Source organism: Centruroides sculpturatus, unplaced genomic scaffold (genome assembly GCF_000671375.1).
Source record: "Centruroides sculpturatus isolate CEXI.00-Female unplaced genomic scaffold, Cexi_2.0 scaffold1515, whole genome shotgun sequence".
Classification (NCBI taxonomy): domain Eukaryota; kingdom Metazoa; phylum Arthropoda; class Arachnida; order Scorpiones; family Buthidae; genus Centruroides; species Centruroides sculpturatus.
This window is the reverse complement of record NW_019385688.1, coordinates 125871-145150: the sequence shown is the minus strand read 5'-3', so window position 1 is coordinate 145150 and position 19280 is coordinate 125871. Positions and strand designations below refer to the sequence as shown.

The 19280-nt window shown below is 25.7% G+C and overlaps 1 protein-coding gene across 2 annotated transcripts in view; it reads left to right on the top strand.

The window, feature by feature from the left end:
* The window catches only part of LOC111641212, a 28490-nt gene extending 11089 nt beyond the window's left edge, over nt 1–17401 (top strand). Inside the window, exons 3-6 of one of the 2 annotated variants that reach the window (XR_002759370.1) lie at nt 1722–2412; nt 8314–8445; nt 12784–12871; nt 17189–17401. Coding sequence is in view for 1 of the 2 variants with exons in the window: in XM_023387346.1 (XP_023243114.1) it covers nt 1730–2412; nt 8314–8416 (786 nt within the window). In the remaining variant the exon portion in view is untranslated. Of the gene's footprint in view, nt 1–1721; nt 2413–8313; nt 8446–12783; nt 13186–17188 lie in introns of those variants that run through there. The other variant, XM_023387346.1, reaches the window with a different exon arrangement.
* Nucleotides 17402–19280: the final 1879 nt, after the last annotated feature.

The following is a 19280-nucleotide window of genomic DNA, read 5'->3' as shown; positions in this document are numbered from 1 at the left end:
CATCGTCGCGGAACAGCACACGAAACGGCGGCCGCGATTTCTGATAAATAATTTTTCGCAGAAAAATAACTTGACCTTTGGAGACATCATTAATATAAATAATTTTTATGGCCGTTGAATAAGAAGTGTTTCTTTCACAAGAAATGTATAAAATTAGTGCTGTATTAGACTTACGGTACCTAATTTACATACTGTACAGACGATAATAAACTCAACTTATTGCCTAAAATCTCCGTAGCGTGGTGCCACGCTAGACGGCGGAAATTATATATTTAATTATAATATAGTTACAATAAGTTAATATATAATTATATATACAGTACCTAATTTATATATAATTTATATATAATATTGTACAGACGATAGCAAACTCAATTTAGCTGCTCCGTAGCGTGGCGCAGGGCGGAGGAAAGTAGTTCGGCTGCTCATCCACTATTGGTCCAGATTCTATCAATCTTGTTGCGAAATGAGTCGGCGACGACGTTTTAGGAGCTCCTTTAAACGAATGTTGCTGCAATTTTTTCGCTATGTTATAGGAATTTCCATTATAGGAACGCACGTTATAGGGGGGTTGACTGTAGTTGAAATTATAAGACAAAAATTTTTAATTATAAGTATTCACTTGATAATAGAGAGGTTGCGGCTGATGTTTTCATCATGAAAATGTGTATGTCAGATGTTCAGCGCTGCCTTCCTGTAAACCTAGAAGTTTGGCAATGGCATTTGAAACATCAGTGGAATCATGCTCGACGTTCCAAATGCCCTTGTCAAACTTCTAGTTTACAGGAAGGCAGCACTGAATGTCTGACATACATGTTTTCATGATGAAAACGCCAGTTGCAATCTCTCTAATGCTCTCAATAAATTAGTTTTGAATAATTTTGACTGATATTTTGTTTTACTATATTTTATAAATAAATAATTTTAAATTAACAAGACCAAAATATTTGAAATACTAAACTATTTATTTATTTCAAATTAGTATTTTCAAGTTTTTTATTAGGAACTAGTGGCTGAAATAAGATTTTATTATAATAATAATGAATTCTGAAATTCATATTTCTATAAATCATATATACAAAGACAAAATCAAAATAGTTTACACTTCCAAAATTAACAGTTCCAGGGAGCCTGTGAAGCTTCTGTGAAAAACAGATACTGGACATAGAGAGTGAAGAATACATAAACTGATTATGGAAAAAAATTGCAATAGTTTTAATAATGAATATGCAAAATAATTTCTTTGACCCAAGTCAATTTATTTCACACAGCATGCTAGATTTCAATACTGTTAGTTTACTTACAAGTTAATTAAGTTGATTCTTTGATGAATCATTTCATTTAGGCATCAAATCAACTAGTTGCTTAATTTGCACTTAGTTGATTTGATACTATTCTTCCAGCAACATGTTACAAAGCTGCAGCAGTATTGTTGATTTTTGTTTATTGATTATGCATTTTAGATACTTTCACAAGTATTCAATCAGATTATGTGCAGGCCAAGATTATGATGAGATTTGCTCTTTTTTCTGAAACCAGGCCATGATTATTTTTTTGTGTGTGGGCTTTGCATTTTCTTGTTGGAAATTGCCCTGAAACTATAAATTTTAGTGGGTACAAATTATTTTTATTTTGTCTTTGTAGTAAGTTTAATCACATAGTTTGGTAAATTTATACTTCAATTATGTTTCTGTTAAATTGAAACTTTTTATATTCACCAGATATAAATATGCCAGACGCAATTCATGAACAAATTATGAGTTTGCCTCTGCAAACAACTCATCAACCAACTATTGTGTCCAGAATGCCACCATTTGCACCTCAACCAGATTATATAAGACCATCCGAAAGTATTTGTGGAACAAGTGCTGGTCGAAGTACAAGTACAGTCATGTCCTCAACAGATTGTGACATTCATGAAGTTTGTTATTACTTTCAAAAAATTTTATTTATTACTGCAATTCTCACAGGAACAGCATTGGTTGTAGCAGGATCAATAATGCATGCACAAAATGGAGAATTGCTAGTGTTTGTATATATTGGTGTTCTTTTAATAGCAGTGAATTCTTTATTATTATTAACACTTCATTATGTTAGGAAAAAGAAAAAACATAGATCAAGAATGTCACGTCCAATTCACTACAATCCAGTTTCAACAACTATTCCACCACTTCATGTGGCAACTGCTGCTGATGTTTCACAAAATGTTATTCAGCATAGTAATCAACAAGTATGCACAGATTGTCATACTGTTCAGTCACCAACAGAATCTCAAGCTAAATCACAATTGACTGTACACAGTTCTGTACATAGTCACCATCATAGACAGTCTAGACATAGAGCAAATAGATCATTACCATCTGCAAGAAACTGCCAACAACATCCAACAATTTCTCAATTTTCTGCTGTGAGGTAATATATTAAACCTGCAGTTTATCATTAAATTATTAATTATTAATAATATTTAAATTAAATAAGTTATTGTTAATTATTTGGAATTTGATCTAACAGAGGAAATGCAAAATTTAGTTAGCATATTTCTCAGAACAGAAAATTACAGAAAGATAAATATGATGTTTATTATTAAATAACAGAATAATGTTTTTGACATTGTTAGTTATTGAAAGTTAAAAATATCAGAATGATGGTCTGGAATGGTGCAACCCAATTAACAATTCACAATTAATGAGTAATGTTTTGTTACTCATTAATAGATTATTGCAGTTTCTTTTAATTTTTGATGTGAAATTTTTTATGAAAATCATAAATTATTCTATATATTTATGTTGTAGCCACATGCTGAAATTGACATTTCAAGAAGTACTTAGTCATTTCTTGAAATGTGATCACATTTAGTATTAGACATTTGTTTTGTAATCAAATAAGTTATTCTGGTTACTTCTTGAAATGCTAACCTAGCTTCTGAAAATGTTGAAAAAGTGTGTATTTTAGAAGTTAGGCATTTCACATAATGTCTAATGGCTTATTAGTACATGGTTTAAAAGGAAATAGAGGAATGTTTTTGAATTTCTGTATGTTTTAACTTATTTGAATGTAAATTATTCGAAAAAATGTTTTTTTTTTTTTTTAATAAAAATATATCAATTATAGCAAAATTTTATAACAATATGTGAGTGCTAAATTTCGGTTCTCAAGAGGACTTACCACACACAGGAGGAATGTACTTTTTGTTCTTCTATAATAATAATACAACAAAAAGCACATTCTCAATCAAAATAATTTTGGTAAATAATAATTTTTATATATATAATAATACAGCAAAAAATGTATATTTTAAAAATTAAATTTACTAATGTTTAATGGCTGTTAAATATAAAGTGAAATAAAATATAGGAGGAAATTGAAATTAGTAATATCAATAGTTTTCATTCAATGAAAAAGTTTCAAAGTATTTTAAAGAATTGGTTTCTTCTGAAATTTTTTTTCTGGCTATATTACTGGATTGTGATATATAACAAGAAAACAAACTCTATATTATTAATATACTACTGAAAAATTAAACTGCCTAAATGTCTTTATTATGTTTTTATTTAGGCCGAGACTTCACTAGCATAAAAACGGGTGTATAACCCTTCACCGTAAAAGCTTTAAATCATGTGACCCTGATATTTTATGCCTGAGCAGGTCGTAAAACCAGCGTAAAAGTGAGTTGAGCAGTGTTCAACTTTTGTTGTGAATACAGTTGTAAAATGGTACCATCCATCAATCAGAAGTCAATGAAATCTAGGTCATTGGTACACGGTGCAGAAATGGTGGAAAACGAGCTATTGTGTATGTTCTCTTGTGGCTACTCTAGAATAGATCTGGAAAGATTTATCAAAAACATCTGAAAGTACTCATGTATCTACGACAAGAAGTAGCCTGATTATAATAATGTATGCCCTAAAACACGTGATATGGACGGCCAAAGGAAAATCCTGGAGTATATAATAAAAAAGCTAAGCTTATAACTGTTGTATATTATCTTAATAATACAATAATAAAAGTTAATATATGAAAGTAAAGATATTATTTTACTACATTTGTAATTATAGTACAGAAAAAACTCATAGAATATAATCATCGTAGATATATCACGTATACAATCTTAACTTTGGTAGTACTTTCACCATAAAAACTTCGCTAGCTGGACCTCCATTGCAATCCAGATGCAAACGCAAATAGGTCACATGATTAAAAGTTTTTACAGTGAAGGTTTTTACACTAGTGGAGTCTCGGCCTTATAGTAAGTTTAGTTGCAAGCATAACAAAATTATAAATCCTCAAGCTAACAATAAACGGGTAATGTTTGCAATAAGGCAACATAACTTTATTTTCTAACATTGACTGCACTGCGACTGTTGAAAATAGACTATGCAGATTTTGCATCAAATGTACAATGACTAGAAAGCCAAGACAATTAGGATATCAACTTACCACTCTGGGACCCAAGTGCAATCCTGATATGTAAATCACTAGGAATTTTTCTTTGACATTCTGTTTGAGATATGTTGGCCCCATCCCTCACCATTCAGCTGTCCTTATTAAGAGCCAGGGAATCTAAGATGGATATGGAAAAAAGTTCTTTTAGAGAGAAAGAGCCAAACTACGATAAACTTAAAATATGTAAAAATTGCCATTGAAGACACACATCCAGGAATCTGCATATTACAACATATAGAAGTATCAAAACATTCAGGTGTTGGTAATAAGCCTCTAATGCTTGTGAGATGCTGTAGTGGCAGGTACTTACATAGATATTCATGTGATGTAGATGTAGATCTACGTCAGTAAGCACCTGTCACAACATGAATAGTGTCACACAACCATTAGAAATAATCCAGAAACTCTAGCAGCTAATAAGCCATTAGACATTACATGAAATGCCTAGTTTTGTTAGAAAGATGCTAAAATATACTACTAAAGATGCTAAATAACTACTAATAACTACTACTAAAGATGCTAAATAACTATGCTACTTTCAACATCTACAGAATCCAGGTTAACATTTCAAGAAGTGACCAAAAACACTAGATAGATTCTGAAACAAATGTCTATAGGATGTGCTAGTGCTTCAACAAATGACTAGATCAGGGGTTCTCAACTGGTCTAGTCATGTAACATTACTGGGGATCCACAGAAAAAAAATACCGAATTGGGAGTTCACGGTGATATTTTAGTGGTCTGTAGGGTAATTCTACTTCAGAACAATTGTTTTACTGAAAATTAAATTTATACAGTATATTGTTGGTTTATTTATTACTTATTTCTTGCATAAGGGTTAAAATATAAATTATCGTTTACGTATTCAATATTTTAAATATATATCTCATTGACAAAGGTCAAAGAGATATTATAAAACTGGGATCTGTTAGGAGAATCTTATATCATCAGTGTCATGGCACTTGACAGTGACATTTCTGAACGTTTTACATCAGTTTGTTCCTGATCTTAAAGATTAGGGAGGGTGGCTATAAACTTTATAGCCTCCCTCCAGTATAAGGTAATCAGTTTATTTTAACTCTAACCTTCAGTTCTGTGCAAAACTCCATCTTGACAAGGTAAGAGGTATTAAAAGTAATAGTTCATAAATACAGTAGTTACTTTTTCTGAAATTCTGTTATAACATTGATATTTGGGATAGTCAAATGAAATGTATCAGAGGCTACTAGAACACTCAAATTAATTTACATGTTTGTAATAACCATTGTTGAAAACACAATTCTTCCATTGTGACATTAGTTGATTGATGTTGTGTTTATAAAATCCTCTTAGGTGGGATTGAACCCAATTTCTAACATCCTCCTCCACTGCTGTGTCCAATGCAAACTTCTTGCCTTTCAAGCTCCTCTTGAGGTCTGCAAAAATATAGAATTGCTGGGCAACAAATCAGGACTATAGGATGGATGATCCGTTATTTCTCATTTTAACTGTAAATTTTTCCTTTTGTTGTTTGGACAGTTGAGAGTAACTTTTTGCATAATAATAGACATGTGCATGCAACAAAATTACTCCCTAAGTTAAACAATCTCGGCATTTGTTTTGGAGGCTGATATGCAGGTTGCCAAAGGTGATTTGTTCTGTTCATCATTAACTGTATAGCCATGCTCAAGAAATTCCACAAAAACAAGACCCTGATAATTAAAGAAAAATGACAACATGACTTTCCCTGCATTTGTTTACATCTTAAACTTTGTTACTTTGTTTAATGGCTGTTAAATATAAAGTGAAATAAAATATAGGAGGAAATTGAAATTAGTAATATCAATAGTTTTCATTCAATGAAAAAGTTTCAAAGTATTTTAAAGAATTGGTTTCTTCTGAAATTTTTTTTCTGGCTATATTACTGGATTGTGATATATAACAAGAAAACAAACTCTATATTATTAATATACTACTGAAAAATTAAACTGCCTAAATGTCTTTATTATGTTTTTATTTAGGCCGAGACTTCACTAGCATAAAAACGGGTGTATAACCCTTCACCGTAAAAGCTTTAAATCATGTGACCCTGATATTTTATGCCTGAGCAGGTCGTAAAACCAGCGTAAAAGTGAGTTGAGCAGTGTTCAACTTTTGTTGTGAATACAGTTGTAAAATGGTACCATCCATCAATCAGAAGTCAATGAAATCTAGGTCATTGGTACACGGTGCAGAAATGGTGGAAAACGAGCTATTGTGTATGTTCTCTTGTGGCTACTCTAGAATAGATCTGGAAAGATTTATCAAAAACATCTGAAAGTACTCATGTATCTACGACAAGAAGTAGCCTGATTATAATAATGTATGCCCTAAAACACGTGATATGGACGGCCAAAGGAAAATCCTGGAGTATATAATAAAAAAGCTAAGCTTATAACTGNTGCTTTATTTTTATCTTATCTTTGTATATTTGTTAACATAAAATTATCCATTGGAGTAGAAATATATGTGTGTTATATATAAAATATTTTAAGTGTAAATTGCAAAATTCTTTTGGTAATATTGGTCTAAAATTGCATCAAAATTATGGAAATTAGAGATAAAAGTAAAAATAGAAATTATTTTTTTAACATTTTCTTAAAGTTCACATTAAAATTATGTTAGATAAAATTTGTTTTTTAAATACAGTTATTGATTGGAATAAATAAATTGTATTGAGATCTTTTGTTATCCTACTGTACCAAATTTGTTATACAGTTTGTTCCCAAAAAATTTAATGCTATGGTACATGAAACCTGTGAAATATTAATGTTCTGGTGAAAACTTATCATTTGTTTGTTTTTCCTACCAAAGTACAAAAGTGACTTTATTCTAGTACATTTCTAGTTCATCTTTTAGCCTATTGTTTCATTTATGAAGTAATTGTTTTAGTATATATAAACATCCCAAAGCCCAATGTATTAATACTAAACGAAATGACAGCCTTAATTAATCAGGCTATTTTCTGCTACAATTAAGTTAAATTAGTGTATCACAGAGCATATGTGATACATTAAAAAATGTAAAAATAAATTAATTAAAATAATTTTTATTAATATATTTTTTTAATAAAACAGTTCATTTTCATCTCATTTATTTGACCATTTAGAATTACTTGTATCATGAGAATACAAAAATATATTAGTCTTCCAGTTTAACAAATGAATAAGAATAAATAGAGAAACAAAGTTTTAATTAATTTTGCAAATGTATAATTCATGAAATTAACACACAGGATGATTGTTTTTAATGATTTTGGTGTAGTAAGGAAAAATTTGGTTATTTAAATTATCAAAAGTAATGTGTAACAATTTTTCTCTGTAAGATTTAAAATCTTTACAATAGCATTTTTGATACCATTGCAAAATGTACAATGTTGATCCACAAACAAAGTAGTCTGATCTTAATTGCAGCTTATGTTGGAGAAATAATAGCGAGGTTGCGGCCAAAGTTTTGAATGTGAAAACATGAATGTCTGATGTTCACGTTTTTGCGTTGAAAACTTCGGCCACAACCTCACTAATGAGAGAGAATAATAACTTAATTTTTCTATAACTGTATTATAAACTTTTGTTCTGTGAATTGAATTTTAATGCTTCTAATTCATTTGTTAATAATTTTTTAAACTAGTAAATGTTTTAAAAATGAAATCTTTAACTAAAGAATCAAATTACTGCTATGTTGAAAATCAAACAATAAGTTTGTATAATGTTTGTTAGAAATTTTTGAATAAATATTTTTGAAATTATTTATTAATCATCTCTAATAATTAGTAAAATAATATCATTGTGAATATATATAATGTTTAAAATTTTTTCATTTATCAAATTCTTTTTTAACTATATAATATAGAAATGAAAGAATTCAAGATTTATCAGATCTTCCTCCTAGTTATGACGAATTAATACGATATGGTCATTTGCCTCAAGCTAATACAACAGTACATCTTATTTGAAGAATATTAGATAATTCTTGAAAGTACAGGTAATATTAATAAAATCTATAAGTATCATTAAGTGATCTATTTTGTTTGTTTCTATATTAAATATAAAAGTGCATAAATCGTTTAAAAGAATTAATTAATACTCCCAGAAAAAAAATAGTTAAAACAAAAATTATAAAATATATCAGATGCATTTAAATTACATAGTTACTTGTATATGTGTTAATTTTACATATAATTATTACAAATGAATCTTCAGCTAATATTTAAAAAAAAAAAAATGGTAATAATCAAAATTTCTCTAAAATCTTGTAAAAGTGATTTTATTTTTGATTAAAAAATACTGAACTATAATGAAATATAAATTCTCTCTTTTGAATTGACAGAATTAATGAATTATATTGATTTTGAACAAGGAAATAAAAAAATTTTAAGGATAGAAAATACAGCGATATTATTGGCTGATAATTTGACAGTGTAATTAATTTTGCAGTTGTTCAGCTTTAACATATATATACATATAATCCATTTTTAGTTTTAAAATCATCTAAGAAAAGAGAAACTGTTTGTCCATTTAGTGTCGTAAACTGCAAAGCAATGTTGTTCAAAACAGAAAATTAATATATTTGCAGGAAGGTAGTCTTTTCATTATTGTAGTATGCTTCTTAAAATCTAGGAGAGTTTAGTTTTTAAAAGTTCAGTTCTTTTGAACACTTACCATACAATTTAAAACAATGACCGAACTACAAAATTTTTTTTTTGTAGAGAATGGACTTGACAAGGGTTATAGATATTAGTAGTAGTAGGAATAGATGTGGATACAACAACCAATCACCATTAGTTTAGATTTTCTTGATTAATATAAAACAGTATTAATGTTTTTTTTTTTTGGTCTCATAAATTTTATGATGTAACTTGATATTAATTTACCTGTACTTTAATTCCTAAAGTATAATGTATGATATAAAATAATAATGACATAGTCAGCCTACTGCTCTGTCAGAATTATATGATTGGAATGAAACATTTTAAAATTTAGTGAAATTTTTTTTGCATATAATTGTGTACAAGGAAAGATCAAATATAATACATGAGATTAAGATGTAAATCTTAGTTTTTATCATTTAGAATGCTAACATTTTATTTTGTTTTTAAAAGTCCATTTATATTAATTTTTAAATAGATGTTTATACAAAATATTCATAGATTCAAGATAGTTTTATATTTATACAAATAAAATATAGGTATTGTAATTTAATAAATATTTCAAGCTGTTATGAATTTTAATTATTATAAATTTTTATTCAAATAGAATATTTAGTAATAACATGCATAACTTAAATATACCATATAACATTTTAATGTTTCATATATATTCAGTTTTTGTAACTTACAATTACAATGAAAAATTTTAAACTGTAATAAAATTTTATACTATGTTCATGTTTTAGATTTCAAATATGCTCATGTAACTGAAATCCTAAACTTTAATATTTTCAGATAGTTGTTTTGTTTGAAATTTCAACTTTATTAAAAACTGATGATGATCAAAGAAGCCCAAAATTATATTTTCCAAATTATCAGAACTGATTTTTTTACAAAAAATTATCATCATACTGCAATTGCTCTTTATAATATAAAGTTTTCCTTAAATTTTTTCTATATGGATATTTGACATTTCGAATGTAAATTTAAAAATATTAGTATTTATAATTTTCTTAACAACTATTGGAAGAATTTGGCCAAATTCTACTGTTGGTCTAGAACTTTACAACTTTAACAATTATTGGGCTAGAACTTTAACAAGTTCTAGCCCAATAATTAAAGTGACATTATTGTTTGATTATTAGTATATTTCAGGCTTAGTTATTTGTGTGAATTAAATTACACTTACAAGGAAACTGTCGGAGTGTCTTCTAATAAATTTTAATAAAATTTAGTTAATAACTAAGTTAAAAGTATACAAACTCTATTTTAAATTTGTAGCATTCACTAAAAGTGTTGATCAGAGTTATTAGCAATCAAATGTTGCACTACTTTATAGTAGTTTAACACAATTATGCAAATTTTTAGAAGTGAAAGGGTCGCGGAGGAAGACGGCGATATTACATTTAGAATAAATTCTGGAATTTTCAAAAATGGGAGAAGAATTAATAAAATTTAGTTAATAATTATGTTAAAAGTATACAAAATTTTATTAATTCTTCAACCATTTTTGAAAATTCCAGAATTTATTCTAAATGTAATATCGCCGTCTTCCTCCGCGACCCTTTCACTTCTAAAAATTTGCATAACTGTGTTAAACTACTATAAAGTAGTGCAACATTTGATTGCTAATAACTCTGATCAACACTTTTAGTGAATGCTACAAATTTAAAATAGAGTTTGTATACTTTTAACGTAGTTATTAACTAAATTTTATTAAAATTTATTAGAAGACACTCTGACAGTTCTCTTGTTAGTATGTCAATTTATATTGGGAGAATAAAAATATCCTTAAAAAATTTTATTTATTTAGAAACAAACAGATATATAATTTTGAATTATTTAAGGTAATTTTTATGTTAAGAAATTAGAAAACTAAAGTTTAAAATTTGTAAATTTTATTTCTATAATATAGGGATTTACTGGCATAAAATTTTCTTGATATATATGCATCAGAAAATATAATTTAAAAGAAATACAGTACATACACTGTATTGTTTGTGTATAAGTTATTCTATATGCTTATTAATCTATATCTATTTTTTATCTACATTAAATTTTTAGCTTTCAGTAATTGATTTATTTCAAACATTTGAAAACCAAAATTGCAATTATAGTCATGATTCTATTAAAATTTTGTTTGTTTTCTAGATTTTTTTTATCTGAATGTAATGTAATCAAATCCAAAATTATGTAAAATTTGATTTTGATTTTATAACACATACATAATGATCCAAAATTCAGTTGACATTTAAAAAAATTGATATTTCAGTGCATTTTTGATAACAAGATAAGCATGGAAATGTATAGAATCATGGAGACTTTTTCTCCAGAAAGTGTCAAAATTAGTTCCAATTATGTCCACTAAATGACATTTAGTGGACATAATTGTCCACTAAATGTCATTATGTGTCAATTATGTCCACTAAGTGTCAATTATGTCCACTAAATTATGCTTTACCACAAATGACATCTGGTTGTCAAATGTTTTGTAGATGGATGAATCCCATCCACTATCAATGGTACTTAACACCCAAAACTGCAGGTTTTTGGCATGGAAACCTTTGAGCTTTCACATAAATGTCATTGCATCAGTCAAAGGTGACAGTGTAATGTGGATTCCCTCCTCCTTTTGTGATAGGGCCATTTTTTTGAGGAAATCCTTGACTCTGGTTTTGAAACTGTTGCTATCGCAAGTCAATATTATACTAACCAGTTATAAAGCTGTGCTAGCTGTAGTTTGGAGGAAAGGCAAGTATTAGACGTTGTTACATTTATGCAGGATGGAAAACCATTCTATGTTGCTTCTCCTGTGAAACAGCTGCTACTCTCATCATTTGGAGAGAACTGAGTGATAAGCCATCACATTAACATAAATGACAACCTAATTCTCCAGAACTGATGCCCTGCAATTTTTGTTATGGGGCTGCCTGAAGTCATTCATTTACAGAAATCACTTAACATTTTAACACTACTGGAAAAATCCCCCTGTGATTCTATGTATTTCTGTTCTAATCTCATTACCATAGATCAAAAATTCAGTGAAATTGATTTTTGTTAAATGTCTACTTGACTTTTGGATCATCCTGTATAATAATATTAATATATTTTATTTATTGGGCTGAAATTTGAAAAAAATTGTAGACCTATAAATTCTTACTGTTGTCCGTCTGTCTTTCCTTAATCTCAAGAACAGAGTTAGATGAAAGACGAGACCAGATATGGAAACCTTAGAAGCAGGAGACCCCAATTAACTATATATGAACTTCCAATGCAAACTGGAAATCTTGTTACTTCAATTCAAAAAAATTTCCTCTGAAAGGTGTTAGATAGATGACTGGCACAACTCTATTGTTAAAGGAAAAGTATGATGTGCAGGGGCAAGCCACTATTAATTTGAAGTGGAGTGCATATATATTAAATTAAATAAATTAAAAATATAATTTTTATTATATATTATAATAATATACAATAATATTTTATAAAAGTTTTATTACTTATTTTTTGCATTCTTAATTTTTCTATAAAAGATTTGTCAAAACTAAAATTTCTTTGTTAATTAAAAAAGTTTATATTTGAAATAGAATTTACTTGCAAATTATTTTTGATAATAATATAACCATAAAAAATAGAAATAGATATATTTTAATAATATATGCTTTTTGTTATTTCAGGATAGAATTCAAGAAATTTTGTTATGAGTTCATAATGAATTGTATAACTGAAATTCAATGACGATCTGAATGTATGAAAATTTTCATTGTAAGAAAGTTATATCATCTTTTTTCATATCAAATGTTTTAAATTCATTTATGTCTTTAATGTTATACATATGAAATTTTTAAATAATAATCTTTAAAAGATTAAAATCTCAATTTAGTGAATTGTTTTTCAATAATGTTTTTTACAAAAATTTAATAAAAAAAATATAGTTAGTTAATTATTGAATTTAATAATTCAAAAAAAATATAGATCGAAGAATAAGGATTCTCAGGGATGCTAAGAGAGTCAAAACACTTTTTATTTAAAATGTTTAACATTAAAATGTCTTTTATAACTTAATTCTTATCTTTAATTATTTTTGAAATTGAAAGTAAAACTTTATTAATGTATAAATAAGTAAATAAAGTTTATTCTAAAATATTTCTATAAATAATAATTGTTTAAGAAATATTTTTTGTAACAGTCATATATTTGAATAATGTGATTTGTGATATATATTGTAATGTTCAATCTTTGAAATTTTTGTACAAATTTCCTAATTTAAAATTTATAAATTGGTCTATATATTTTTTGTATTTTTATTTTTATCATATAGTTCATCCATAGTTTTTAAATTTGAATCTACAGACTATATAAATAGTATGAAGAAATCATATACTGATTTGCATTATATTAAATTTATAAGTTTATTAAATATAAATGTACTTTTTACTTTGATATTTATAAATCCGATAACTACTTAATGATCTGAATATACTAGTAAAATTATAATTTATTTTAAAAATATTGGAAACACATTTGATACCAAACTGTATATAAAATAAGTTTAAATATTTTGAACTTATTTTATATAATTTATTTGAAATTATTTCTAAATATTTTTGAAACTATACAGTTTATTCATTTATAATGTATTTTATGATGCATTTATTTAAATTTTTTATGACAGTTTTTGATCATTATGCAGCTACAGTATATATATATAAATAATTATATTCTTGCACTAAATATTTTAAAGCTTAAATAATTTCATACTTTATGAAATTATAGTTCCTGAATGCCATTTTATGCCAAAGATTTTTAACAAAATTCATTTCTAGACTTTTATTGATAGCATTTTTTAAAGTCTATTTTTATAAATAGTCTTCTATGAAAGTAATATCTTAAGTTTTAATTTAAATTTAGTATAAAATAAGTGCTAATTTAATAGTTGATTTTAAGTAATTAAATTCATAAATAATAAAGATTTTGAGATCATTTAGTAGTAATTAATTTTTTAAATAAAATCTCATATTGTAAATTTAATTGCATATTATAGAAACTTTACTGATAATTCCTTAATTTCATTTATAGAAATGAATTCAATTCAAAACATTTTTTTAAACACACAATTTAAAGTATTCAAGTCTATTACTCAGTCAAGTTTATTTTATAAAATTAAATATATTTATGAAAACATAATAAATTGTTAATAGTTAACAAATAATTATGAAACTGAATGTAATTCTTTAATACTTGATTGCTTCTTTTATTCTTTGGAAGTAAGCACAAAATTGTTATATAGAACTTATCACACGGTAAAACGATTTGATGAATAAAATAGACTTTATTTTATACAACAGAATGGAATATCTGAATTTAATTCATTTACATGAGATCACATTTTAGGATAATTTTAAGAATAATTATTGAAATTTTGACTTTTGTTGCTTGTAGTATTGAGTTATCACTGAATAACATTTCAGAATTCATAATTTACTGAGTTTTTTACTGTGGGCACTGAGAGAGCCTTTTTTGCTGTGTTTATTGTGTGTTCAGCCAAGCTCACAATTGGGCAGACAGCTGGTGTAAATCATAGCCTGGCATATCTGGGATATGCTATCAATGAAAAATTTGCGATCTTTAACCCAAATCTGGTCCCCATAACTGAAGGCTAATTCCTTAACCATTTGAGCCATATTAGCTACTGAATTTACTAGTTTCTCATTGTTTAAATTAATTCTAAAAAGCATAATGATAATATTTGAATTTTAATAATAATTATTATTGTAAATAAAATTTTAAATTTTGTGTTAAAAGTTAAACCATATTTAATATAATTAATATAGTATATTGAATATATTTCAATCTTCATTTTGTTGAGAAATTTAGATAAGCTTAAATTAGAAATTAGTTTGATATTTTAAATCATATATCTATTTTAAATAGAAATTTTAAAATTGATTTATTTCTTCAAATAAAAAGTAAATTATTAATGAGAAATTTTTATATATAATTTTACCTGGATATGTAGATAAAATAGTTACTAATTATTGATAGTAATATTGTCTAAATATAATTAAATAGTTAGATTTATAGTTAGATATATAGCTAGATTCATTAAAAAAATGAAAGTTTGAAAAACTAAAAGAAAATCTCTTATTAATTTTACACTAGCATTTATTCTATAATTGAGGCTATAGCAATAGTCTTTCTTTGTTTATTTCTTATTATAGTAAGAAATTTACTTTATAGATTCTATTTTATAAAGTAAATAAAATTATGAATATCAACAGTTTACAAACAATATCATGTCATGTATTAAAATATCAGCCATAAGATGTTTTGTTATAAAATGAAAAAATATCTCTCTCATATTATAACAGATTAAATAATTACTATAAGGAAAGCAGTAATATTTAAAAAACTTGCCTTATATTACTCCATTTTTATCTTTGGATATTATAATGAATATATTCATGTATTTGTTGTGGAATAATTTAAAATACAAATATATTAGTGGCCATTTTGCTTATTATTTTTTTTATTTCAATATTGCTCAATTTTATTTTAAATTGCAATAAAAGTTATTTAAAATTACATTAAGACAAAAAGCATCAGTCATATTATACCATGTAATTTCAATAATGAACTGGTATGTAAAGTTTTATATAAGTTTTTAAGTTTTTTTTAAGTTTTTATACAGGTATTTGGTTTCTGTATTGCACAGTAATAATAATAATATGATTTGTCAGAAACAGAGAATTACATACATTTTTTCAAAGCCAACTTTTTATTAACATTTTGCAGTTTAAAGCAATGTTTAAGTTTTTTTTTTTTTTTCTTATCTCAATCAATTATAGATTGGACAGTTATTTAAAGTATTAAATAAAAAAAAGAAGCATTTACAGTTAAATTTATACTTTATTTATAATCTATGCTAAATTATTACATTTTATATAATAAACATTTTTTTATGCAGTTACGTATAATTTGAAAATACATCTTAAAAAATTTTTGTCATTAATATATGTAAATTTCATGTTTTTCAAATATAAAATATTGTAGTCTGTAGACCATAGATTCAATGAGTCTATTATACAGAGCAATAAAAAACCAAATTACAAAAATATAAGTTTTTAGTAACTAAATAAAATCAAACATTTTACATTTTAGACTATCAGTAATGTAATGTTCAGTGATACAGTTTGTTGACAGTTTGTTGTTTAATGATGATACAAGATAAGAATTTTTTTATAAAATGATATTTTTGATGATATGAAATGATTGTTAATATTTTTTCAGAAAATTTTCTATCTTTTTACATTCTATGAAAAAATTTAGTTGTTGTTAGTAATGTATTTCATACCAGTATTATTTTAATTATTGAAATAATTAAAATATTGTGCATTAATTATAGCACAAAAATTTTATCAATCATATTACATGAAATAAATTTATCATAATTACATAAATAATAAAAAATGTTTAATTATTAGATTATTAAACAATCTAATTCACAATTTTTATCAGCTATTCAGTTTACAAATAAATATATTTTAATTTTTGCAATAAGAATCATCTGAATTAATCATCTGAAATAAATATTATGACAACGATATTACATTGTAGACTATAAAACATTAATTTCTTGTTAATACATTTTTACATCTCACAGTCAAATAGCTTTTTGATTGACAGATATATCCAATGATTCCTGATGTGTTTACTTAACTTTAACTTGAATATTGCAACAGCATCTTACAATATTTTGGTTGACTTTTTTTTTAATTTTATAGTAGTTTCAATTATTGATTCCACTGATTTATGTTATAAAAATAATTTAGATAATGTTTAGTTAATATTATGCAGTGTTTACAAATAACATGTTACATTAATTTCAATTAATTTTAAAACATAGTAGATAGATCATGTTGTATGATAAACTAATAATAATTTACGTTTATAAATTATTTCTTTCTAATTAAATTAATGCTTAAAATTCTTAAAAATTGAAGTTATAATAAAAATACTCAATATTTTAAAATTGGATCAATGATAAAAACATTAAAATTGAAAATTATATGTATATTACAGGTTTCATTAATTCAAATATGGATGGCGCAGGCATGATTTTCTGATGGTAAATGATATTTTTTATAAATGTTTTTCAAAAAACTTGCAATTTAACTCATCTGTAAATCATGCTAAAGTGAACATACTAAACAATAAATTTTATAAGTTAATGATAGCAAAAATCTATATATGAAATCTATAGAATTTTTCTTTTTTAAATCCAAAAAGTAGTGCAATATTGTAAATTTTTGTGATGGAATTTATTCAATATCAATAGTATTAAATACATATATTAAAATTTTATGAAAAAATGTATAATGTAAAAACTAGAAAGCTGTTATACAATATAAAAAATCAATTTGAAATCAAAAAATAATAATAAAATTTTATCTATAAATAATTTATGAAAGTAATAGTGTTAGAGACTATCCCTATATTCTATGAAGTGCATCATGACTAAAACAGATTGAAATTGCAAACATTTAAGATTCATAATTCCATTTGTAATCATGTTTGACGACAAGTCTATTTCAAAAATAATCCAATTTTATAAGAATTAATAATGTGCAGGTACCACTGTATTTGTATTAAAAAATTCTCCATATTGTAATTTTTAATACCTTTTTGGATGTATTTCTAGACTTTTGGAATAGGATCTTTGTCTTTTTATATATTACTTGTTTTAACTTGCTAATTTATTCACTATTTACATGATTATTTTATTTTTCAAAATGATGGCTTTTTCTCCTATGATATTCATCATACAGAGTGTGCCTCAAATAACTGTCCACAGGAAAGCAATTCTGGGAAGGTCATGCCTAAGTGAGCAGGGGCTGGGTTCTGTTGTATGAATAGAAGAAACATATCAGTTAATTCATTCATGCCAGAATTTAGTACAGGTAATTGAAAAAGTCATTACCTTCACTTTTAATCATCAATATTAAATTCTGGCATTGCTCTCTTATGGATAGTTATTCATGGTGTATCTTGTATATGTTTTCATCTGATTTATGTTAAGAGTTTTAAATCTGGAAAAAGTGTTAAATATTACAATAACGAGATTTTTCTGTGAATTCATTTTTCTTGCATGAATCTTTGTTTCTTGCTTTAGATTAGCATGTTTACATTATAAAACATTATAAATTTAATTTTGTTGATATTTGCAGTTAATTGGTTGCCAGTTTTCTTAAATAAATGTTTCATTGAAGAAGTAGACTAATCTCTTTATTCATCTAGTAAGCTTCTTGATTTATAAGACTTACACTTAAAATATTGCTAATTCCTTGTTTGCAATTGATGATTGTTTTCTTAACTTCTTAAATATATTTTTTCTCTATAACATTTCAGCTTTCATCCTTATAACTGTTAACAAAATGATCTCTGTGCTTTAAACGTTTTAGTTTCACCATAGCATTAACAATTTTTCAAATTTATTCAAAAGTTAAGGTTACTTGAATATAATAATATGAATTATAAAGTTTGTAATTATTTAAATAAAGATTAAAATAATAGGGATAATTCCGCATAGCACTCCTTTTTCTTCGATAGCTAGAAAAGATTTTAGATGGGAATCTGTTCAATTTCTTTTAATTTTGTAACTTATACACTGCATGTAAAAAATTATTTTACATTTGAAAAAACTTTTCACTTATTTATTCATTAATTCTCTTTGAATCAAAGTAGATACTATTTTACTTTATACTTTGATATCTGTATTAAACTGGCATCAGTTTGTGGCCAAATTTAGTGAAAAATCGGAGATTATTCTTATCACGACACAATTATGTAAGAGATCAGAGTAAAAATGTTGTCATGCATCAGAATATTGATTTAGTTATTAACTTTGAGTGGATTAAATCTTGTAAAAGAGACTTGATGAAATCTTTAGAATATTTATTAGTGATTAAGGAAGATTTAAAGAATTAAATATTCATAAACGAAGAATGCAAATAGTAATATTTGATATTTACTTAAGTAACAGTGTGAAAGTTACTTGAAAAGATGATAAAATTATAAGATTTATCAGTTTTGAGTATATCAAAGTTTTAATTAAAATTTTATTTATTTTAAAACTTACTACAGCATGTAATAATGATGAATAATTTTCCATTGA